Source organism: Aythya fuligula, chromosome 3 (assembly GCF_009819795.1).
Source record: "Aythya fuligula isolate bAytFul2 chromosome 3, bAytFul2.pri, whole genome shotgun sequence".
Lineage (NCBI taxonomy): Eukaryota > Metazoa > Chordata > Aves > Anseriformes > Anatidae > Aythya > Aythya fuligula.
This window is the reverse complement of record NC_045561.1, coordinates 23,045,579-23,071,874: the sequence shown is the minus strand read 5'-3', so window position 1 is coordinate 23,071,874 and position 26,296 is coordinate 23,045,579. Positions and strand designations below refer to the sequence as shown.

Here is a 26,296-nt window from a genome sequence, read left to right as displayed (position 1 = left end):
CGCCTGCCATAAATCAAAGGCCAGCATGCACCTACTGCTCTTACTGGGGCAAAGAGACCGATGAGCAGAGTCTGACCCTCGCCAACAAGAGATGGTTACTGCAGCTCAAGGAAAGGGGAAGGATGGAAAGGCTGAGCAGTTCTATGAAGCTCAAAAGGAAAAGTAAGATGCATTGCCTGTGCACGTAGGACATGATTATTTTTCTGTATTCATTCAGGACCTCAAGAGGTTCTCACTGGCTATTATCTCCATTTCTGACCTCAAAGGCAGTATGTCAGCTCCACTATGGTCCTAAAGATCCAGTTAAGAAAGGTTTTGTTAAAAGGTCTCCCAGCAGCAACCAGCCCTCCCTGCAGCACAATTCAAGGGTTATACTTCTGCTGTGCTCCCAGCTGTAGTTTAACTGAGGAGAAACCCATAGGCTATGCACTGAAGGCAAGAAGTAATAACCCGTGCATAGCTTCCCTGTCCTCGCAGAAATCCAATTAGCATCACACATTTGAAACTTGCTGCTTATTTTCCATCAGCTCCAAAAGCAGTATGACCTGAGACTTAAGCACAAAGTAAAATAAAAAAAAGTAAAAAAAATAAAAAAGTAAAATAAAATACTCTACTTGGTCACAAGTAGATGGAATCAGACTACAAATACAGAGAGGGGAAGCCTGTTCATCCCATAATGTCCAACCTTCCTTCCTCTCCCTGGCAAACTAAGCACAGGTCCTTCCTCATTTTTCTCAGTGTGAACTTTGAAGATCATCTTTGTTCTTCCTCCTTGATTACAAGCAAATATCCTCCGATGTCCTCTCTAACTCCATGGAAGGCACAAAGCACCGGGATGCTGCAATCTCAGTTGATGAGGCAGGTGCACGGTCAAGTATTTCACATTTCTGGGCACAACAGTACCCAACAATGCAAAAAAGTCAGACGAAAGAAAAACTGTCTTAAAGAAAATGTATTAAGCCCATTTTGGAATTATTACTTCAGCAACTTTACTAAGGCGCCAATACACAAATAGTCATACTTAACTGCAGCTTTCCAACAAAAGCTGAAGTACTAAAGCACCAAAAACTAAGCACTAAATACATTGAGAATTTGCAATATAAGGTGGCTCACAGATGTCTAATTATTACCAAATAAAACCATTTTACTTCTAGATCTGTCATTGGGGATGGGGTAATCTTTACCATAGAGACTTCCTTGGAACACATCAGTTTATATTATTAATCACTTCTACCACAGAACAGCTTAAAAAAAGCAGTTGAAAAATAACCTATTTTTAATCTTGGAATGCATTTCACAGATCCAGCTTTCTGAAGGATTAAAGTAAAGTTCGTAACAAAGTCATGAGAAGTAACACACTACTGAAAACAACTGAAGAGGAGAACTTAAGCTTGTTTTGCAAAAAATAAAAATAAATAAATAAATATATATCTATAAATAAATAAAAGAGTAGCATACTAGGCAAAGACTAAGAGGTGATCTTGACATTTTCAGATAGGTCCCAGTCAAGTGAAAATAGGGAAAAATAAGTTTCTGCTACTACCTAGAGTATTCTACCTGCTCTTGTTAGATATAATATGGGGCAAACACTCAACCAGCTTACTGTGCACTAATGAGTTTCAGCAGAGATGTAGTACCAAGGTGAGTCCCGTGGCAAGGTTAACAAAAGTTTCATTTAATCCTTTAGTTGACAGATAAAATGAATTGAGTAAATCAAGTGGTAAGACTAATAGCTCAACCTCTGCCGCTCAGCTGACAGGTAGCAAGTTACTAAATCAGAGTGATTCAGCTGTACATCCTCTAGCTTCTTTTCCCTCTGCCATTTCTCCTCAGGCAACCTGTCTGTTGTGCTTAATATCGTTTTATGGTCAATTGATTGAGCTGATTATCAGGGAGAAAAGAAACAGTTTGTACAAGTCCTTCACATAGCATTTCTGGATGGGAAACAGAACAGCAAACCACAAGTGTGCAGAAGAACCACTGCCATTACCACAATTTTTTAAAGAAGAAAAAAAAAAAAAAAAAAAGCCATCTAGCTTAAATTCACAGTGCCCTTTAAACTCAGTGGAGGAATAAATGTCCCTCTCAGACTTTCCAACTGCTCTCAAGTTTTCAAAATGGGCATTTTTCTTTCAGAAATACCTGTGCCATTACATTCCTCCATTCCAATTGGAAACACTCAAATCACAGCCTCAGATGCATGGCAGCAGAACCGGCAACAGGGCTCTGCTCCACTGTAACAAGAAAAAAACAGTTCAAAGACAAATATTTGTTGCTCAGGGTGCCTGAAACCCAGCAAGCATTCCTCCACAACTTCCTTGTATTGCCAGGACACATTTTATAACGATACCAGCTCTGTGTCTACAGCCCTGTAACAGTTAGATTTCTGTAAATGTGGTGTAACATAGTGAAATAATATAAAGAGAGGGAGGAGCAGGAAATCAGTTTAACCTGGTAATTTGAAGCCACGGTAAATTCAGTACTGAACAAATCTAGTAATCCTGATGAGTAATGAAATCTTTTACCAGCAGGAGTGACACAAAAATGGCTTAGCTGTAAGAGAGACTTCATTTGTGACTTAGTTTTGAAAGCAAAAGGTAGGTTTCTCCAGGAAAGGATGAAGACACAGCATGCAGCTGCAAGTAAATGCAAGACAGAAAGACTTTTCCTTCCGAGTCCAAGACGTACACAAGTCTCTAAAACTAAGAAAATATTTCATAAAATGAGCTGCAAACTGAGCTTTTTATGAGCTAACTCTTGCAAAGCTTAAAGAAGAAAATAAAAGCAATAAAAGAGGTTTTTTTTTTCAGATTGTAACTCAATTATTGCACATCTAAATGCAGCTATGGAAAGCTGTCAGAACACGTGGCTGCTTTGTAATCATGTCCTTATCATAACTGCATGAATGTAAGTGATGCTATGAATAAATATTCAAGCACTCTAATTGCAGCATGTCATTAGGCTGTGCAGATCACTACTCAGCTAGCTAACAATTCAGCAGCTTTACATCGTACTTCAGAACATAGCTGGCAAGAATGACAGCCTAGTATTCTGCACGTTGTCTACAGGTGAAGCAGTCCTGTGATTTGCATAGCAATTAATATGAACAACTTCACTTTGCATGCTGCACTTTAAAACGTCAAAAGCATTTAAGATTTTCTACCCTTGCCTCTTCATTATAGTTAACAGTTGCACTACCGTGTGTGCAGTAAGAACCAGCATTAATTTTATTGGCAAATTAATGACTTAAGTTCTAGTGAGCACTTGGGCTTATTATTAAGAAATCACACTGGGTTTCAACTTCTTTCTCCACTGAGTTGGAAAGCAGAAAAAGGAAAACCTCCTTCCAGAAATTTCAACAGCCATTAGGAAATGTGAAGGAACCAGATGCAATTCTCTTACCAGCATCATCCAAATCTGAAAGCTCCCACATTAATTCCATAAATAAAAAACATGAGAAGGCCAATGCTTATGGCAAGGGCAGGGAAACTCTAAGTGTCCTAATTACCTTTATTAAAAACCCAAACACCATAAACACTTCTTTATCAGGGAGTGTAGCAATAGGACAAGGGGTAAGATCTTTAAACTAAAACAGGTTAGATTTAAGGTTATATATTTGGAAGAGATTCTTTACTGTGAAGGCGGTGAGGCCCTGGCACAGGCTGCCCAGAGAAGCTGTGGATGCCCCATCCCTGGAGGTGCTCAAGGCCAGGCTGGATGGGGCTTTGGGCAGCCTGGCCTGGTGGGAGGTGTCCCTGCACATGGCAGGGGGTTGGAACTGGGTGGGCTTTAAGGTCCCTTCCAGCCCAAACAATTCTGTGATTTTATGATAGAATGGTTAGATAAATCATCTGCAAGTTATGATATACATAAAGGTGTAACTGATTTGGGTATCCACGTTATTTACCTTTTAGATTTTCTTACACAGAGTATTCACAACTTTCTCTACAAATCAGAGAAGCTAAGAACTTCTTACTCCGGAACTCCCCACCCCATGATTTATTTTTCTTCTGATCACTTGTAGTCACACACATCCATGAAGCAAGACTTCAAGAAAAACAATTCCAAGAAGCTGCGGGTTGGCAATGCTTAGAGCGGAACAGTACCACCTTTTGTGGTTCTTGCAAAGCTTTAGTCACAAATAAATGGCGTTATTAATGGACAGTCTCCTTTGATTCCTCAAAAATCACCCTGCTTTCAAAAATAAGGGACCTTGTTATTATCTACTCAATAGTAATTTAACTCATGACAACCAGGTTTCTACATTTTAAACATCCCTCCTCATGCGCAAGCATTTGTATTTGGCAAGTTTTTTGCTTTACTGTTGTTCACAAATGTCCAGTCAAAGCATGTTTCAGATGGAGTTGTCAAATACATTTCTGTCTCCTTTACAGATGGGATTCCTTGACAGCTGCCATTAAGAAATTGCACTCCTGGCCTCATAAAAAAAAGTGGATAAAGACACGCTAAAGGTGTTTTTTTACTCCCTTAACTAAAAGGCTAAAGGCATTTGTCTCTGTAAATCGATATACTTGCCTATGGTGGAAAAAAGAAAACCAACAATGGGATAAGTAAATCAGCATACAATTAGTTTTGTTTTTAAATAAATATTTTAGGGCTAGAAGGCATTTAAAAACTATATAAAATCAGACACATTCTATTGGAAAGAGGAAAAACGCTCTTCCTACCCTTGAAAAAAGCTCTTCCTAGGCTACCCTTTCTTTTCAAGATTCACTTTTACTGCCAAGAACACCTTCATATATTGTCTTTGTACACACAGGACACACAGTAGATTAATAAAAGTACAATCCAGAAAAGGAAGGAAAGAATGTGCATACAACATCAGGTATCATTAAGCTCAGCTTCACTCATCGTCTTGTTTATCTTATTAAAGAATGTGTCTTTACTAACAGAAGTATTTTAAATATTAATGCCATTATAATATACACACCTTAAGGTTGTAAAAAATAGTTTCAAACAAGATTTTGATACCAAAAAAAAAAAGTGTCTTTTACAGATAACTCAATTCAGGACTCCACTGAGAATTTTTTCTTATTTCCCCTCAAGAAAAACACTTATCAGAGAGAAGCAAGAGAAGAACAAGCTGGGGAAGAGAAACCCACAAACAAAAGGAGCCTGTTGTACAGCATCTGTTAATATACCGAGATGTCCCAGTCACCATCGTAATTTTTCTGTAGCAAACTATTTCACGCTCCTCCATGTTTCATTTTAGGAGCATTTCCTTTTGCTTTCAGTTCCGTTCTTTTCAGCTTCTACCTTTTAGGACCGAAATTTACAAACTGCTGCTTTGTGGAAAAGAGGACTTTGGTGGTCACAATATTTATGCTGTAAGTCCATCCACCCCTGTATTGCAATTAACTGGCAATAAGAGGTGGTAAAAACAAGTGAAAATTAGAACAGAGATGCCCTGTCTCCTATCTCACAAACCCAAGAACCATCCTTTTCCTAAAGCACAGCAGTTCCATTTAGAAATAGCCCCTGGTGATGACTACTTTTGAGGATTGACTTCATTTTCCTGGAATGCACATTCAGGACCTCATGGGCACAGTTTTCTTGAGTTCTGTAATTCACTGGCACAAGAGATGATGTTTGCGGCTGAAGAGAGGGCTCATTCTACCCACGTGTGACTGAGAATCAATAGAAATGAAACCTTGGCTCACCTTCAGTGAAGCAAAATCTTTCACTGACTTCAGTACAGACAGCATCATCCCAAGAGCTGCTTCTCTTCGTAACTACGCAAGGCAATCAGTTGACATGATAAGAAAACTTTTCAAGTCAAATTCTGTCAGGACAGGTGAGCTGTGCTGGTTACAGATGCTTAAGGCATAGTTCCAATATATCATCCATCTTACGAGGATGGATCTTTCACTCGACATACCCTCCATACCTGCTGGAGGTCTCCAAAAGCTACCTTACGCCACTCCCACAACTCCGCTTGCATTACAGGGCACTGAAGCCCTGCTACTTCTCCTTCTGACCACAGAAACTGGAACCCTGGTCGAATACAGCGGTTACCACTTCCAAGCAGAGGCAGCAGATGGGCAGCGCTCACAGCTTTTCATGGCTATGCTGGTAACAAACCATGGCAGCCGAGAAGCAATCCTGCTGCCTGCTTTGCTGCCTCTATTATTAGAAAAGCAACTCCAAGACTGAAGAATGGGATGGAGCTCTGAAATCCTTTTGAAGTACCTCGAAGCTCATGAGTCAGACCACTTGCAGACAGAGCCAGCTGTACAGCACGTTCCTCCCCAGTGAGAGATAAAATGCATTAAACTTTAACTACCCAGAGGAACATCAATGCATTCATGAAATAATATAATATCTTAAAGCCCTAATACCTAATATATTGCAGATGATACAGAGGCCAGAAGAATCATTATTTGTTTAAAGCCCAGAACAAGAAGAAGAAAAACAATGGGCCACTGTCCCAAATTTTTCTTGCTGTGGAAGAATAATTTTTCATAATTTTAAACACATGAAATGAAACATCAGAACAAGTAAAGGTTATAAAGGCAAACGGAAAAACAAAAACAAAAAACTAGGCTAGAATATTAAAAGAATCACAAGGAGTTTCAAAGGACAGACAAAAAATGATTTAATTAGAAGCACATGGCTCAGATTCTTCTAAGACCTTGGTGACAAACAGTGAATACACTGCAGATGAACAGCTATCGCTTCAGTTCATATTTAAAGCTGACAGTAACATGCTGATCATTCCTAGTTATATTGTGGAAAAGAAACAATTCATGTTCAGAAATGGGGATTTTCAACATTATCAAAGACACACAATTTATGGGACTGCCTTTGAGATTACTGGAAACCAAAAGGAGAAACAGAGGCTAGCTAAAGATGACTTGCTTTTTGCTGGCTAAATATTTGAAGGATGGCCAACAAGCTGCAACACTGCAATGATGGAAGTAAAGAAACATATTTATGTAACACAAAAATCAGAGAGGCTCTGAATAGGTGGACCTCCATTAAGTTCTTAAACTGATAAAAGACAGGATTTGCAGTTTAGCAAGACTATAAAATGTTACATATTAAGAAAGAAACATGGCACAAGTTGCAGGGCCCACAAGACTGCTTGTATGGAAAAAAAAGTTGGTTTGAAAAATGTTGGTCCATGTGTTCTTTTGCTCCATAGACAGATATTAAAGAAATTTTAAACAAAAAACAAGACATAGAAGGTTTTTCTACCAGTATGCCCTTTGTGTATTTCAACTCCATAGCACAGACAATGATGGGAACACCACGGTCAATCCCTTAACTCAGGATATCTTCATACAAATTTCCAACTGCTGCGTGAGCTGGAGAACTTGCTTCCTCCTGGAGTCTCATCAGAATAATTCAGAGGCAAGCCCCCTGGATACACAATCTCAAAAGAATGTGAAATAAAAAAGAAGGAAGGGGGAAGTGTCATTTACAACACAGACAAGGGACATGGCACTCTGAAATTCAGTTCGTTGACACTGGGACTTGAGCTTTAAGATGGAAAGTTACAGGAAAAAGAATCTTCACCCCCAGCACAAAGTCCACTGACCGGGGTGCACTCCGTGGGTCGGTACCAGCACAGGCACTGCTCAACATCTCTGTTAGCAACCCGAATGACAGGACAGAGAGCACCCTCTGCAAGTTTGCTGCAAGCCTGCAGACAACGCAGAACTGGCAGGAGCGGCTGGTATGCCAGATGGCTGTGCTGCCATTCGGGGGGATCTGGGCAGGCTGGAGAAACAAGCCAGCAGGAAATTCACAGCGTTTAACAGGGGGAAATGCCAAGTCCTGCACCTGGGGAACACCTTTGCAAAAAAAGGCCTGATGTCCTGGCCGACAAGCTGACCCTGAGCCAGAAGGGTCCTCCCCTCGGCACTGGGGAGGCCACACCTGGAGCACTGGGCCCAGTTCATCCTGCAGCAGGAACAGCCTCTAGTCACAAAGCACATTTCACATAAGAACTGGCACGGTTGTTCTGTCTTACTGCTGACACTACTGCTGCAGAACTGCAAAGAGGTAAATTTATTTGAAGGATGGTTCAATTCTTACCAATGTAAGATGCAGAATGTGATTCACCTGGCACCACCAGACCAAGGCAAAGAGTGGGGTCAGTAAGCAACAACGCTAACTTGAGGCAGCAATGTATTTCAGCCACAACAAAGCATTGCGTTCACTGTTACAATATCTTCAGATATTTATCCAAAGATGAAGAACTTCAGGTCTTCCTCTGTATCTTTATCTGTATTACAAAATATGGCAAAACAAGCTACTTCACTGAGACTGTTTTGTCTGCATGTCAAACACTAAGCATGCAGGCAGTTACACCCGAATTAAGCAATTTTTACTTACTCAAATACCAAGACATTGAGATTACTACTTAACGTTCAGATTTAGCCATCTACCACCTACTTAAACACAAGACTTCAAGATTAGAGTAGTAGTAAGTAAACAAAAAAGCACGCACGTTTTCTTCCGCACTGTGAAATGGGAGGGCCTCAATTATTTCCCCTATTCTTTTTCCAAAGATTCCTATTTTCCCTGTTAGGCAAGTTGCAATGGCTTTCTTTTGCTTCCCAAATATTAGAGCAGTATCATGTGAGCATCCGTGCTGGTAATTAAAAGGAAAAAAAAAAAAAAGGGGGTGGAGGGGGACAGCCCTATCTGAGGTATCAAGAAGACGGGATGACGGCAGCACCAGCTGAACCAGAATGAAGCCTTATGGAGCTGTGCTCTGCTAGGCTGGAAGACCTGCCAGGCAAGTCCCATCAGCCCGACATACAGAGCATAACCTGCACAAGCCACCCAAGTTGCTATGAGTTGCTTTAAAAACAATAAATCCTTGCTATAAAAGTTGTGTAAGCACGTGCCACACACACTGCAGAACCGCTGTTTAGGCAGGGACAGAGCGACAGCTGTTTGGTTTGCTGTTTGTTTAGGGAAAGCAGATTTTAAAGAAAATAAAAATTAGTTTTAAGAGAGCACTCTGAGAACACACCCTCTGTCACAACTGAACTACTGCATCATGACAATAACCTGAGCTGTCTCTGCAGAGTCAACTGCTACACGGCTGAATCTACCCAGGGGCATTATCACAAACTACAATGCTATTACTACAGTTTCCTTTTGAGTCACTGGCAATGGTATGCATTACTAATTTGATGCTGTTGCTTGTCTTTCCAGATGTGAAATTCCCTGTGAGGCCAGGGCAGAGTCATTCATAAGGTACTTTATTTCCATCAGCTGTTAAGGTGGCTCCAAAAGCATAGCTACTGTACCAGCAGGTGTAGGCAATGCCAGGGGTTCATGGCCTTAACTGAAGGGACACTTCTCAGAGTGTGTAATCAGCACCAAAACTCAGTGCATCAGAACCAGCCATGTGAAAAATGCCTTCAGGGAAATGGCGTGTGCAAAGCAAATGACTTGTGAAATATCAGTCCTGTTTCCTCCAGAGACAGCTACCTTCTTAAAAGTAGGGGGGTGGCTGAAACCTGCTTCACAGCCTCAGCTGTTAAATCTGAGGATATTGATTAAAAGAGAAACAGAAGAAAGTCAACTAGCTGGTCTAGTGCAAGCTGGCTAAAGCAAATAATCAACAGGCCATCCTGTAGGACCACAGCACTCCCATCCGATGGTTTCCATCCAACTGTCTGGCTGCTTACGCAGACTTGTGTACTGCAATGCCACTGGATTTGCCATGAGGAATCAGTTCTCCCTATCACAGAAACATAGTCTGCACTGCACAGTCCAGAAAAACACAAATATTGGGGAAACTGGACTGGAGATTCCACTGGAAAAAAATGCAGCCACAAGACAGAGGCAGCCTTCAAACAAGTAGTTGGAGAAAAACTGCAATTCTGCTTCAAGGGGAAAAAATAAAAATAAAAAAGGACAGTAGCAGAGTCCAGTGGCTATAAATAAAGAATAATCTACCATCATAAATAGGTAAGTAGATGGATGTCACCAGCAGGTTTAATCAGGTTTTCTTTTTTCTGCCCATGCTGGCACATAAAAGCAAACTCACATCAAAGCGGCTCCAAGAGCAGAGTGAGGGCAAAGGCCTGTGAAAATCAGAAGGATGGCTGCAGCTCGTGCACGGCAGTTATTCCACTAGCTCCACTGAGATAATGCTATGCAGCATGCCCAATAGTTAAGGCTGCTATTAATCAAGGGCAATATGCAGCACGTTCAGAGGTATACCTCTCCTACTGGATTTTGTGCTTGTACAGAGGGCAGATTCGAGGCCTCACTGCTTGTCGACAACCGATTCAGAAGATCTGACGAAGGAACCCGTTACAAAAAGTTTAAGTATGTTCTGTGGTAACAGCTGCACTGCCCAAAACGAATGCCTGATAAAATCAGCACAAAGTTTTCACGGTTATTTAGGAGGGAGCAAGCTCTGTTACAGCAAAGCTTATCATAAACTGCTGCTCAGGGTGGTTTTTCGTTGATGGTGGTTTGCTTAAATGACAAGTGAGGTATTTGGAAAGGCTCAGTGCTAGGCATACAGAACTTTATGACACTACTTAGTTCAGGCTTCCATGTCAGGCCATGTTACATGCCTTTAAACTGCAGTTAACTGGTGGTTTACAGCCATGAACACGCTCAGGAAGAGATGGCTAAGCATTCTCCTCTCAAAATGTGCAAATTGCAAGCATCATCCTGTACTGTTTCAAGGAATCCAAAACAACTAGAAACTTTTCAGATGTTTTTCTCCCGAAGAAATAACTTGATACACCCAGAACTCTTACAACAAATATCCCAGTACTGTGGAATACCAGCTCCTTCTTGGGACAGCGTAAGACCTCAACAGAAGGTAGTTACGTATACACAAAGACCTCGAGAGGCTAGCCAGCAATGGGAAGACATGAGGTGGAAATTTCATTTCCATTCTTCACTGCAGGTTTTAAAACACCATATATTTGGGGACTGTAAGCTTTTCAGAGCACTACGAGAGTCTCCTTCAGGTACAACACACGCAGAATAGGCAGTCCAGCACCAGTTTTCTGCAAAGATGGAGAGCAATTTCTCACAGGAAATCAATAAAGCATGTTATTCTAGCGTGCTTCTACTGTAGCTGGAGAGCTCGCTAATGGAGGGCTTTCTGGTACCCATGAATTGCTCTGAGGCACCTTGAGGTTTATCAAATACAAAACCCAGAAAAGTCTCAACGGGGCTGGAAGCAAACAAGCGTTACTTTTTCTTAAATAAGATGTTGGACTTGCCTAAAACTCCAAGTAAAAGCTTGCATTCATCCCTTTATACCAAATCTAGTTAAATAGCATGGTGGAAAGGTGTGATCAAACCCTGCGTGAGCATTGGACTATTTCTCTCTGAGACTGTTTCCCCAGGACTGGGAGCAGGCAAGTGATACAGCCAAGAGCGTAGGTCCCAAGAAAAGCTTCCAGAGCAGCTACAGCTAAGAACTGAGACTGCACTTCTTGAAAGATTTGCTAACTGGGGGTTGTTGGTGGTGGAAACACCACCAGAATTAAACAGCTGAGCAAGGAAATGTTTTCCAAGTGTTTAAATCCAACTGGGCTCAGAGAAACATGATTTTGCATATATTCTCTGAATAAGTGCTTGATTCAAAAATATGAGACCACTGACTTTTCCTCCAAATTGAAGCAAACTACATGACTTTACTTACTGGATGAAGGTTCAAGGCAAGAAAACCAATGATACTATTACGGGGAATCAAGATTATACAGGTTGTAAGACCACTCCTATATCCCTGCTCTCCTTCTGCTTACCTAAATCAACTTCAGTTACCCTGTGGTTACCTCTTTGGATCCTTCATGTCTCCGCAGGTCCAGACGGAGGGCTATGAAGATGATGAGAGGGCTGAAGCACCTCTGCTGTGAAAAAAGGCTGAGAGAGCTGGGGATGTTTGGCTTGGAGGAGGCTCTGGGGAGACCTTATAGCAGCCTTCCAGTGTTTAAAGAGGCCAAAGAAGAAAGACAGAGAGGCTTTTTACAAGGACACGCAGTGATAGGGCAAGAGGTGATTGTTTTAAACAAAAAAAGGGGAGATTTAGGTTAGCTATTCAGAAGAAATTCTTCCCTCAGAGGGTGGTGAGGCCCTGGCACAGGCTGCCCAGAGAAGCTGTGGATGCCCCATCCCTGGAGGTGCTCAAGGCCAGGCTGGATGGGGCTTTGGGCAGCCTGGTCTGGTGGGAGGTGTCCCTGCACATGGCAGGGGGTTGCAGCTGGGTGGGCTTTTACGGTTCCTTCCAGCTCAAACCTCTCTGTGATTCTGTGTTACTGCAAAGTGCTGTTGATGCTGTCTTGTTATACAACTGACCTTTTTCAGCCCAGCTTATGTTGGAGTATATATAAAAAAAAAATAATGCAGAATGCATTCAGGAAACCCTTTACTTTTTAGATTATCTCTGCTAAAAGGCCTACGTGGGAAAGGCAAAAGGCCATTCTGTGCATTTATTCACTGTCCCCCTGCAGTCAACTCAGAACCAAGGAGCTTGTCTCCCCTTGAAGGGCACTGACCATTTCAAGCTCCTCAACTCAGTTGACTCCTGACAGAAAAAGAACAAATTCTGTGTGCCTGAATGATCGTAAGAACAGAAATACATATTCACACAATGTATTTTGAGATTGCAGAAGTAGCATAATCTAAAAATCAATATCCACAGACAGTAAAATTGGGTGCTAATCAAGCAGCTGCAGCATTATTCTTTCCTCCCCCCACACACCTTTTTTTTTTTTTTTTTTTTTTTTGCCATCCTCCAGGTGTTAAAATGGGTTAAGATCACCACAAAACATAACGAAGTCATTGAACATTTTCAGGTTGCAGTGTGGAGGGCAAAACTTAACAATGAATGGCGTGCAAAGAATCAAGAAATAACTGGATACAGATGCAAGGAAGCACAAGGACAAACCTTTTAAAGGAAGCCTTAAATGTCTGCACTATTGGGTTTCAAGGGCTTTATTAAACTTTTCACCCACACTACAAACAGTCTAAAACAAAGAAGTTAGAACATGAACAAGAACTACAAACATTTCCTCCTGGGCTTTTGAGATACTATGCTCTTTTTTTCAATGAATGGATATTACAAAGGCCCAGGGAAATAAGATGTTTTGTTGCCACAAATTTAATCTAAGTAAATTAATCATAAAACAATAAGAAGTTAGTGATGCAGATTAATTTAACAGCAAATTCCTATATTCAGTTCTATGTTTATGCAAGGCCCACTGTTAAGAACAAAAGGCCACAACAGCTTTGAGAAGCATGCTGGAAAGAATATGTAAGTCATTCTAGTTGGGAAACTTTTTGCTGGCATGATGCAGCAAACAATCCAAGTTAAATATGTAAACATATTTACCCCAGATTATCCTATAGCAGTTCAGTGACTCTGAAGAAATAAATGTGTAACCTATGTTACAGGTTGCCAGTAAGCAGAAGTCCATTACCATAAAATCAGAGGAGACACCATCAGTGGCACTCTCAGGCTGCCACAAATGAAGTGATTAGAAGGGAGGGCAGCCTCACTCTCATTATTCTAGCTGATGTACCTCAAAGCAGCAGCAGCAAGTATGCTGTTCCTAATTTTTAAAAAAGTTTAGCTCTCTGGCACCTGTTAGTATTACAAAACAAATAATCCTCTTATACCTGCTAACTGCAAAAAATACCTTGGATTTGCAGGTGAGTCTTACCAGGAGTTTCAGTAGTACTTTTTACAGTCTCCAACAAATTTATTCAAACACTCTGAATAGCTGGCTGTAATATCTACCCTTCATTCTCAGCACACAGACTAATATTCAATGTACCTTTCAAAGAAATACCCAAGAAATCCCAATTTTGAAGTACGTTGCTGCAATGACAGTAATTGAGGCTTCTCTCTCTCTTCTCACTCTCCAAGTAAATAAATAAATAAAAATCCACGTCTCAGATCACAAAGTTCTTCTAAACGTTGGGAACACATGCTAAAAATGACAGCAGACAAATGTTGTGTGGGGAAAAAAGAAAAAAAGAACAAACTTCCAAATACATCAATTAAAACCAGTACTTCACTGTAGAGCAGCTTCTCTGGAGAGCACCAGTAAAGGGACTGAACAACAAAGTTGTGAAACAGACTGTAAAAACAGGCTTCTCTATTTCAAACACAGCAAACATGCCACAAATACAAACAGACATTGTAAATCTCAACATTCTGCTTTACAATTCAATGATTAATGTGAATACTCCTAAGGCCGTGTGTATCAACAGTACTTGATAGGTAGCTTGTCATATCCTGTGGCTACAGGCAGCTTTACTTACTCAGGAAGCACATGCTGCAAGTTTCACAAATTGCTCTTTCCTCTGACAAATGATCAAAAATGTGGGCAAAAAACTGGGCAAAAAAGAGTTTATTCAGGCCACAAAAAGTCTAGCACTAGCACAGCATAAGAGTTTGGCCGATCCATTCAAACATCAAATTCTACCTATCCAACTAAACCCTCCACAATTTATTCAAAGAAACCCTGCCTCGAAACAAACCTAGTGAGCAATCAGACGTTGTTTTTGCATCAGACAAGGATGGTAGTGGGACTGAAAAAGGAAGGAACATGCCACCTGGAATAGCTTGTTCCTTGCCGCCAGCCACCCAAATTAACCTGCCTTTGGTGACGCACTGTGACACCACTCGTGGTTAGATGACCTCAGCACTGCAATTTAGTTCGTAAGTTTCAGTAGGCTGTTAAAATATTTGCAAAGAATGGGAGCAATAATGGGAAAAAAAAAAAAAGGTGTTTCAATGTTTTCTGTCATGGAAGTTCTACTTCAGCCTGCAAAAGTCTCATAAAACTTCAAAAGCCCAAGGTGGGCATCAGATGATCCTTTAAATATATCCAAGACAACAGAACAATCTGGATAAAGACTTTGCCACTCCCTTCCCATATTGGGTTAGAAGACCAAAGTGTTAGATTTGGTGGTACGAACAGAAGTCTCTAATACTGAAAAATTAGTTTTCATGTAATCCAATGCACGCAAGAGGATTAACAGACATTCATATTAACCATACCTTCATCTGAAAACACTTTTACAAATGTAAACTAAACGTCCTGGGTTCCTTCATGGTGTATCAGCACATACACAGGCTATGGTTATATTTGTTTCCAAGTAAAAAGCTGTTGCTAGGAGGAACAAAAACTGAATTTGATGCCAGCGGCAAGTGCAGGAAATAAAAAGGGGTACGTAATCCAAATGAAAGGAATGCATTTGGAAAGGAGGCTGGCAGCTACCGGAGCTGGAGTTTTGCCAGGCCATCTATATGTATTTATGCATATCAAAACAGACTAGACAGGTACAAATTTCGAGAGGTCACCTTACTAATGCAGTGCCTTCACGCATGCTGCGTGACGGTGCAGAGCCCTGCTCGACAGATCGTCACGCTGCTTACCGCCCACATGGTTGCTCTCTCCCAGGTCTCTTCAAGCACTCTCAAATGCACCTCAAGCCTCATGTTTCCACGTAACCCTGGGTCAGATTTCTGACTGACTTCCTCTGGCTCTGCCCTGCCTGCGGTAATCGAAGCATCACTGCTGTGCCTCAAGAGCTGCAGCTGGGTTGACGTCCTTCACGCCTTCCTTTTAGAGATGCTACACCAACTCCTTTATATATACGCAAAGTGAGTAGAAAGTCTTAAACCCACAATACTTCAAGTTCTATTACTACCTTATCCTTTTCCTTATATTAAAGCTGAACAGCTACCCATGTATACCTTTGGGATCTAAAAGGCCATGATAAACCAGGTGAATTAAACATCTTTCAGAGGAAAGGACGCTGCATCTGACACCATCTGCCACTGCCAGATGAATGAGTTGTTCTGGAAGCTGCAGAAGCAACAAAGCCTCATTTCCCAAAGATTTGTTGCCTAACCTCCTTTCCCACAACGTGCTAGACAAGATATGCCAGAGGTGGGACAAACCCAGAAGCACCTGTGCACTAGTTGGCACTGCAGCTGATGTCCAGTGACACAGACGATGGTCAAATTCCACCTGCTCTGCCCTCAGCTGAGGCACTGGCTCGGGTCTCTCTCTTCTCTGCTCAGCTGCCAGTTTTCACAAAACTCCCGAGAACATCATTCTCTCTGAACCATCTGGTCAACTGCAGACAAATTTGTGAGGAGGCAAATCAGAAATGTGGGAGGGATGACAAAAAGAAGAGCTGTTAAACAAGAGGCTTAATCCCAAAAGGAAACCATACTACAAGCACTAAAAGCATTTATCTACGTACATGATAAATTACCCAAGTCACCAAATTACATTAAAAAGGTGTTCAATGGCCTCTCCCAAATACCACATTCAAACACAACTGATGCTTATACTAACCAAAAATACATATTCTGAAGGTTGGTGGTTGTTTTTTCCCCCTGTTCTGGCAAACGAGCACAGACGCTACAGACATTCACAGAAACTGCACATGCTTGGATTGTCAGGATGCTAGAAAACAAATGAAACTAAATAAACAGGATGATAAAAAAAAAAAAAAAAAAAGACAGTCAAAATCCTCCCTTTTGCCACCAAAAAAAACACACCCCCACAAACACTATGTCAGTGACCTACAGATTCAACTTTCCAGAACCTGCGTCCTCTCGGACAGCAGCACACTGGCCCTGGCTTGCAGAACACTTTCTACTTTTAGTTCTACAGAAGTGAGAAGCAGTAATAAAGCTGTTAATCCTTCTTCTCCCCCTTTACTTAAATTACAAAGGTAGGTGACACTCTAAACTAGCTTAAACTATTAGATCCCTTACACAAGGACAATTCCTTACCTTTTAGAAGGTTTTGAGATCATATTGTATGATACCACCTATCCTGCAAAGTATATATTTGTGAAAAGCCATAAGGAAAATAAAACCCCAAAAATCAGCACTGCTGACTTATTAAATCTTAAAAGATTTAAATTTATTACCTTCCAATGATACTTAAAGTCCCCTTCTTTTTTTACACACAGGTGGGGAGATTGCATCTCTTCTACATTATTCTGCCTGGGAAACAGAGCCATTAAATTGTCTGGTTCAGTTCTGATTCAAGTTTAGCTGTGAATTAAATGGTTCTTTTTTGATTTTAGCTTGCATTAATGAAACTGTTGACCCTCGTAGAGCCCCTTCTTAATTCCCAAATAGCTTTAAAATAACTGAGACAAGAACAGCAAAGTGTGAAGCTAGTACTTTTATTAAAATATGTTGAGAACAAGGAGAATAATAACACAACATTAGCCAAAATTTTCCCTAAGCTCTCCATCGTGATACTGACCTCTTTCCTAAGCTGCTACTTTGCTTAAATGTTCATTATTTTGGACTGTTCAACACTGAACAACTTCTGCAATTTGCTGGCTATTCATATTGCTTAGCTACTTTCAAAGTTCTTTACAATTGTCTCTGCAGCTGACAAACTCAAACAGCCAAGTATACAAAACTTCCGAGGAACCCCACTGCTAAGCTTTCATTAAAACGAACACTGGCCTTTTTATTCCCTAATCAACCCGTTTTCGGTTCACGATAGCCCCTCGATCTCACCCTACGCTTGATTTTCTTCTCTAAAGCAACTTTGCAAAAGGCACTTTTACAGCCCAAATAACAATAATCACAAGACAGCAGAAGGAGGTGAAGTTCAGTGACACCTTAACCACTGGAGCCCTGTCCTGCACAGGACTGCTCTCTCAAACTGGGGCCACGTGCAGTAGTTCAACAACTACAGCAAAGCTGGCCGTGCCACCAACAGATGCAGGTCCTCTTTCCCTTTGCTGTCTGCTCCCATCTTCTTTCACCCTGCCTGTACAGTGAACTGGGTTTGGGAGCTGGTGTGTTTTGTCCCTCAGTACTCCAGCAAGAAAGGCGGTGGGGAGTTTTTAGCGTGTCTCAGGGCCGTGATGCAGATCGTCACACAACCATTGCAGTATTTGGCAAGAACACTGAGGCAGTGGTGCAACCATGAGGCTGAAAGCCTGGGACTGGCCTTCTTCGGGGGCACTCCCTGCTCAAAATGCTTGTGGGGAGAAAAAATACAGCCTTGTATGCAAAATCTCTCACTGGTGTCATGGAGCATTTTTAGGAACGCAAACATGTTGGTCTTATTTATTTCAGTAATTGCACATACGAATGGATGGACTATTATCTCCAGTGTGGCAACTGCAAGAGCAGTGCAATTACGTGCCTACGCAATCCTGCATTTGACGTGTCATCTTAAGCATTAGTTTATATTCCGCTGTAATAAACACGAGCAGATTACATATCTTGGAGCTGTATTTTGGCTCAGTTCACGCCGGAAAGTTACACCACTAAGCTTATATTCCATAAAGGATTTACTAACTGCCCTGTCTAATTAAAGTTGCACAACTCTTCAATTTTTAAAGTCCTGTTTTCAACGGCTTAAAACCTTGCCAAACTAACCTTTGGCAAGACTTCTCTGTCCCTCACACACCCAACAGAGAAAGGGAAAGTAATACATCTACTCGTTTGAGCTGCATTCTAAAAAAGTAATTTCTCAGAACAAAATGACAGAGAAAAATAGGTTTTATTCCTGTCATAAAATTGTTTTCTCTAGTTTTCTTGAAAAGCTCTAAGATTATTTTTTTTTGCGCTAAAGCAGTTATACTAAACACAAGTGAGAAGGAGAAATTGCATCTCTGGCATCAAGGCATTGTCCCTGACACGTTCCAAACCCCCCTTCACACACACTGCAGAGAAGTGGTGCATAAAGAGTTTAATGCCCTAAGATTCTGCTCTTCCTCCAAACCAGAGCTGGACAAAACCTTTTCTACAATTACTTCACATGGTTCCTAAGACCCTACCATGAAGAAAAAAAAAAAAAAAGAAGGTACAGAGAACAGAGAGACATCTCTCAGGTATTCTTAGCCATATCCTTCCAGGCACTTACCCAGCAATGAAGGGAGAAGTAAGATGACTAGCATGAATAGACACACTACAAACAATGTCAGGCCTAGAACTAGGAGGGATGAAAACACGTCCTAAAAATAGAAATCTTGGCCGTAAGCAGGAATGGAACTGCAGTTCAGAAGCATTCCACAGGCATTCCCAGAGTAAATAATTTCCCCTTCACACCTTCCTGTACGAGTACTCCTCAGTAACTTCGCTCTTACTTTCCTTAGGTCTACCTGACAGATTTGGTATGCTGGCAACGTATTGTTTTATCCAGATCAGGTGAAACGCGGGAGCATAGACTAACCCACCCTAAAAAAGAGGAAGCAAATAGCAACAAACAACACAAATACCGCTAGCAAAAAAATAACAGCATGTGCTTGTGCTTGAAGTTCTGTGCCAGCTTTCTAAAAATAAAACTTTGAGAGCATTTCAATAGCTAATCTTTCAGAATGACCGCTTGTAGTTAAATGATACAATAGGAAAATAAAAGATGAGCATTACTGCTTTTGACACACTGCTGACGATAGAGACGAAGTACAAAGCAAGAAGTATGGCAAAGCCTGTGCTCCGAAAAGGCGAGATGGGAATTTCCTGGTGTGATTTTAGATGTGGTTAAAATAGGTCAGGGGTCACTACATAGCACCCTTTACAAACACAGACATCACTTGCCCAGAGAAGGGGACAGTGAGTTCACTGTACTGCTCACCGCCTCTTACGCTAAGGCACAATGAGCCTTTGCTCTGCGGCCGCACCAAAACCAGCTCCAGCGTCCCTCACTCATTCAACTCCGACCTTTCCTTATCAAGGCAGCTCGCTAGTTACACACAAACTTCCTCTTACAACATAAATTCAAAGATCCCAGCTTGTTCCAACCCCAGCCTACGCCGAAGTCACACACACTGGGGAGAGCTGCACTCAAGTCAGGGACTGCCCAGAAGCCTAGCACCGGTCTCTGCCTGGTGCGTTGCTTTCCAAAGCCATCGAGGCACATCGACTATCGTCACACATTCAAACAAACCACAGAGCAGGAACAATCTCTTTTCTTCATTTCCACAACTCAAAAACATGACTATTTCCCCCAGCCAACTGTGCAGTCCTTGCAGTGGTGAACAATCCCCAAATATTACCAATTAGAAATCATACTGCAGGAATGAAGTGGGGTAGAAGACAATGGCAGGGCTGAATGCATAGATACACGTCCTGAAACAACACCCCCTGCCTTATTTGGTGCCAAAAACGTACTTTTATCTCATCTGCTGTTTTCCAACTCATGTTGCACTTCCTGCCTGACGAAAGGGGCCCTGGCCATGCCAAGCAGCACTGACAGCACGCCTTGCCTGTGCAATGTTATCACAACCCCACCTGGATCTTACCAAAACATTCTCATTTGTAAAGGGTTTAAGGAGTTGAGTCTGTTGACTGATGAAACAAAGAATGTTTTGAATTAGGAAAAAAAAAAGGGGTGATTGCTGAACAAGTTTTATAGAAGAATTAAATTCTGGTCACAACTTGATTTTATGTAAGTGCCTTACAATGGATTTCAAATTACTTGAGGGGAGAGACAACTAGAAATCCAAATCTCAGTTTTACTCTTTCAGGCTGAATAATCAAAAGGGATAAAATATAAATTCTCACTGCTTGACAAAAACATAATATTCTTAGATACTATTTAAACGTCCTTGCTGGCTGGTACAGAGCGGTAACAGGCAATACTATTTGATTAGTTCAGCTTTTTACCTGCATCACGATACCACCAAGCATCCTCACACCACTAAGATGCTTTCTGCATGGTGGCAGAAGTTTATTACTCTTCCTTTCACCACCCTGTCCAACTTTATTGAGAGACTTCGTGTGCGCTGCCAAGAGGCTAGAACAGAAGGTAGCACTGAGTTACCCTCTACCTTCTTCACCACTGGAGTACAAAATGCTCCAAGCACAACTCTGAAGCAAAGCCCCTCTGAGACTGACCCCATGCGATGTGCCTGGGGCCTGGAGAGGCAGAAGCTCCTGCAGACAGAGGACACTCGCCCATCGCCAGCTCCTTGTCACCACGGGGCAGGGTGAGGCACACGGTGCTGCTCCCCGAGCAGGACTGAGCTGAGCAGAGAGGAGTGAAGCATGAGATCAGCATCACGATTATCAGGACTGCTGATGACTATCACGGAGACTTATAATTGCCATTCCGCAACAGCAATGTCACCGGCTAATGATAACTGCTGCATAGATGGCAGGGGAAGACAAGGAAACAGTGCACCTAAGCATTTTTAAGCCAAGCGAGGTTTAATTCTACCAGCCCCAACTATTTTTAGAGACTTGATTAGACACAGGGATATTAAACTTTACTCAGTAGTAGCTACTGACCCGAAGAAGTTCCAGTTTAGAAGATGGTTGCTTTAAAAGGAGTTTTGCAGGTGAGCAGGGACTCATCAGAAATTCACCTCTGCAGATACGCTCCATCGCCCTCCCATTACATCTACCGTACTATTTAGGGGCTTTTGTTCTACTTGTATGTTAAATGACAAATTATAGCATAGAAGAAAGGTACTTGCCAACAAAGGATCAAGCATTCTCAAGTTCGCTTTTTTTCAGTCTGCGTCTTCCAACAAATGCAGGAAAAATATTGAGAAGTGTCATTCAAAGGTGCCTTTCAGACCACACTAACACGTAGATTCTGAGTGCCCTAACTGAACTGCTCCTACAAGGGCAATACAAATTACAAAAAGCCTTCAAAAAAATGGCTTACAAGAGTTCCAAGAAGGTCTTTCTGAAAACAGCTAAAAATAAAGTAACACCATTAGATATCTGAACATTCTTCTTAAGAAGATACTCAGTTTTCCCTTTCTTAGGAAATACTATAAAGAGCACAGGAACAACATATCCTTATAATACCCTGCCCTTGAAAAATCAAAGTTCCAAGTTCTCTCTCATATTTGTATCTTAAAAGGAAATTATAGGGAAAGGAGAATTTTGACAACCTCTCTTCCCCTTCCTTTCCCTGTTTTGCTTGTCCAGTTATCTGCTACCTCTTTACATAAGATCAAGTGCACTGGCAAACAGAGACACCTACATTTATCAAAAAGCACAGATTAGAGCTGCTGTTACAGACACAGATCATGCACTTTCTCTAACAAATCCTCTGGGATCCTAGCACAAAAGCACAGGTTTATGCGGGGGTGGGGAGGAGAAGGGCAGACCTAGTTCATGAGTTTTCCTCAGCTGTTCCAGCGCGATTCAGTGAAGTGTACCAACGATTATGCAACAACAGCAAAGCCCAGAAGGAAAAACTAACACTCGCCATATTTTCTTCATTTGTGTTAAGCTCTCTCCTACATATTACATACAAACTTACATGGGGCATTAAAAAAAAAAAAAAGTCTGCCCTGAATCTAGCTTGAAGGCTGAGTTTAAGTCCATAATTATAGTTTAATGTCACTTCTTACTCAACAGATGACCCAAACCTGGAAGGGGAAAAATAAGTAAAAAATAAAAATAGAAACACACCTACAACACAAGCAAAACAGAACATTACCTCCAATTAAAAGACAGGTAAACTTATTTAGCTGGCAACCCTCTGAATTGAGAGGGAAAAAAAAATAAAAAAAAAATCCAACTGACCAACCACTCCACCACACCAAAAAAAGAAAAATCCTTAATCTTCTGGATGAACCCATACATACCTATTATCTTCTGTTTACTTTCACGAAGATGGAATATATTGCAGCCTATCTTTGGCTTAGTCTTGGAACTGAAAACAGAAAAGTTCTAGAGCAATGTCTCTTTCAGATACACCACTGTAAGTCTTAGGCACCAACTCTAATAAAGTAATATTTCAGTCCTGAATTAATGTATGTCATACTCTATATGAAGAGGAGAGCACAGCAACAACCTTTTATAAATCTACCCATCTGGAAACAGACGGACAGATTTCCTCTGTCTACATGTACTGCAGTCAGAAAGGTATCCTAGCCTTTCCAGGTCTGTTCTGCGTGTGGTAGTGAACACTGATGAGGGTAAAGAAAGGAAGGACAAAGAAACCAGCTATTTTTGCTATTTTGTAGCTTTTAGCATAAAACATGTTCATGTCTTCATACCAAATAAGAAAATATATTCAAACTGAGACTTCATACTAGCGCTTGCTTAAAATCCTCCCCGAATCAGAAGCCATGCTTTATAGTGAGAAGCGAAGAGAAGGGCCTCCTTACCCATACATCATCCCAGCAAACACTTCTGGGTAGCTGTTTGTAAATGATACGTCACATAAACATACTAGGACATTTCAAGACTGCAAAACAAAGGATTTCAAATCGTCAAGATACAGCAGCAACACCAATGAACAGATGCTTCAGGAAGTCTCTAGGATATGCAGATCATGCTAAGACCACTTCCCAAGCAATAGGCAAAAGAAACCACACAGTTCTGCAGTCAGCAGGAAAACTGTCCCAAAGAAACTGCCTTCAAAATTGACAACCGTATCGCCATGGGATGACGGCTTGAATTTTAACTAGCATGTTCAATATACGCAGCGTATCCTCAGGGTCGTATGCTGTATGACTTTAACGTTCCCGTTATGCCCATGAACTTTCCCATTTCCAATTAATATAATACACACAACACCTTGAAAATTAACCCTCCCTTCCGGGAGGATTTTTTGCTTAAAGGTGTAAAGCAGACTTTTAAAAAATATACCTGCCACTGCAAATACTATGTGGACTTCTTTTAAGGAGCAAATATAAACAGATTTTTAAAACAGCATATCTGGAAAAGCTTGAGCTGTACCAGGCAAGGCAATTTCGAAGCAGTGCAACGCTGCGACAGTTCTAGCCCGGCAGACCAGGATCTAGCTTGCTGCTGCCACCATCTCCTTAAGAAGAACTGGAAGCTCACCTAGAGTATCCACAGAAACTTTGTGCATCTTGGAAAGGCACATGACAGGGTACCAAAAGGCATATTATCAGAGGCTTCAGCTCTTGTAGCCTAACAAAAAGAGCGCTCCGTCTGGGTCAACACTGACATTCTGACTAATCGGGAGTCTGACCAGACTCCAGAGCTGTGTGTTGCCATTCCTTTTTTTCCTTGTTTACATGGACAAGACCTGCGGATGCAGCCTGGGCAGAAGAGAGGGAAAGAATTTTAGGAGGGCTGTTCATATTTTGCACTCAGTAGATTCATTTCCTCCCCTTTCCAAGGTCTAAGCACATACAAAGATCTGACAGCTGTTTTCTTGCAGGAAGTGCAGTAGCCAGGATGAAAATCAGTGTATTCAAGGACAAGACTAGAGCCTTCCTTAATATTTCAGTTCAGTCCTTCATCTCGATGAGCCTATGAATGCTAACAAGTAAAAATAAGTTCAATAATCGCTGCAAAACAAGCATGCAGGGGAGGGAGGGGGAACCTACAGGTTCTGTAATTAGCTTTGCTAACAGTAAATGAAGAGCCACACAGTCAAGAAACACCGGGTATCGCTATTTCTGTGAAAAAGGCTGCTTCTGTTTCCCTGTTTCCCTCCGTTCTCAGGCAGCAGAGAAGACAGTTGCTGTTTCAAGGACCAGAAGACCTACTCTTTTGAGATGACCTTCATGCCAAACTTCTTAGCTTTGTGTCCTGACAGTTTTAAGTGGAGATGATTTAGAGATGCATGCACTTTTACAGGAAGTTTGTTCACACTCAGAGTTTGGCTCTAGCAGCTACACTCACAGCACAAATCAACACTGTTCTGAATAGACGTGCCTCCTTCACGTAATACTAAACCGAAGCGATCAAGACACATAATGCCAAAAAAGCATTGTTTCTGATAGCACCGAGCATCGATTGAGAAACTCCATTGTTTAACACACAATAAATGTGCAGCTACAGTTTAAGAAACGTTTCGGTACGCTCGGCATCTCCGTGCAGAAACACAATGCATCCCTGCACGGCACCTGGAAGAGAAACACCCCCCGTGCCCACCGCCTTGCGGGGTTCCCCCACGCCAAAACACCCGCGATATCAGGCTTGTCGCCAGCGTAATATTGGTACGTTTGGTAGTTAATAAGACGTGCTTACCTGTGTATCCTGCCCACCAGCCCCAGGAAGCCACCATAGCTAAAAGCCATTTAAACAACACTCCTTCGATATACCAGAAGAGCTTACTATCCAGCACTCGGAGCGGCTGCAGCACAATTAAATACAAGACGTAGGACGGAATAGCAACCAGGTTATTGGCGACCATAAAAGCGAACCTGAGGAGTGCTTTCAGCAAGGTACAGCCCACCCGCTGGGCCTGCTGGAAAGTCACGGCCATCCTCTTCACTGCGGGACCGTCCTGCAGGGGAAGGAAAAGGGGGGCGCAGGTGAAGGCTCCGCGTTGGGAACGGGGCACGGGGGGCTCGGGGCCGCCCGGCCACCGCCGCTGCGGGGGCACGGAGGCAGCGGGGCAGCTCCCCAGCTCCGCCCGGCGGCGGCAGCAGCCTCCCCGCCTCCCTCCTTCCTCCCTCCCTCCCTCCCTCCTCCCTCCCCGGCAGCGGGACCCCGGCCTCCCTCCATCTTCCCCCCCGCCTCCTCCGCGAAGGTCACGGGCGGCCTCTCGCTGCCCTGCCCTGCCCGGCGCTGCCGAGCGGAGCCGGGCCCCGTCCCCGCACGGCGGGGCCTCGCTCACCTCCGGCAGGGCGGCGGGGCGGCGGCGGAAGCGGCGGCGGGGCTGGGGGAGCTGGGCCCGCTGGCGGTGGCGGTGGCAGTGGCGGTGCCGGCCGGCGGCTGGCGGCCGCTCATGGAGCCGGAGGCGGCGGGCTACGGCTGCTCAGCCCCGCGGGGAGGGAGAGGAGAGAGAGAGACAGGGGGCGGGCGGCGGGGAGGCGGGAGCGGCGGGCCGGGCGGGCAGGCGCAGACCGCGGGAGCACCTCGGTTCTCCCCAGCCGGGCCTCGGCTGCCCTGCCCGGGGCTGCCCTACCTGGGGCTGCCCTGCCCGGTGTTGCCCTGCCCTGCCCGGCCGCGCACGGGGAGCCCCCTGCACCTGTTGGGGCCGCTCGGCCCCCGGTCCCCACCCACGCGGGTGGGTTAGGGGCTGGCGACCCCCTTAGTTAAGGGATGGGGGCTGTGCGGGGCGCGGGCACCTGCAGCTCACGCTCTGGCTTGGCAGGGCTCGGTGCTATCGGTCCTGCCAAGGGCAGCAGCCAGGCGGTGTGTGCTGCTGGCTCTACAGGCATAGGTGCACAGGGTGTGCTTCGTATCCATCAAAACCTTCAGCTTTTCTTCTCATCCGTTGCCTGCTTCCTCTAGGAACGCGCCACAGCCGTCCCCAGGGGATGTCGCAGCAACAGCGGGCCCAAGACCCTGCGCCCCACCAGGGCAGGCCAGGCTCCAGCGCTGGAGGCTTCGCAGCACCCTCCTGACAAACTGCTCCACACCATTGAGGAGTGTTGCCTTCCGTGA

General features: G+C 43.1%; 1 protein-coding gene across 1 annotated transcript in view; it reads right to left on the bottom strand.

Moving 5' to 3' along the window:
* The window catches only part of LPGAT1 (lysophosphatidylglycerol acyltransferase 1), a 66,491-nt gene extending 41,306 nt beyond the window's left edge, over positions 1–25,185 (bottom strand). Inside the window, exon 1 of the mRNA XM_032185437.1 lies at positions 24,932–25,185. Coding sequence (XP_032041328.1) covers positions 24,932–25,169 — 238 coding nt within the window. The 5' untranslated portion in view covers positions 25,170–25,185. The remainder of the gene's footprint in view (positions 1–24,931) is intronic.
* Positions 25,186–26,296: the final 1,111 nt, after the last annotated feature.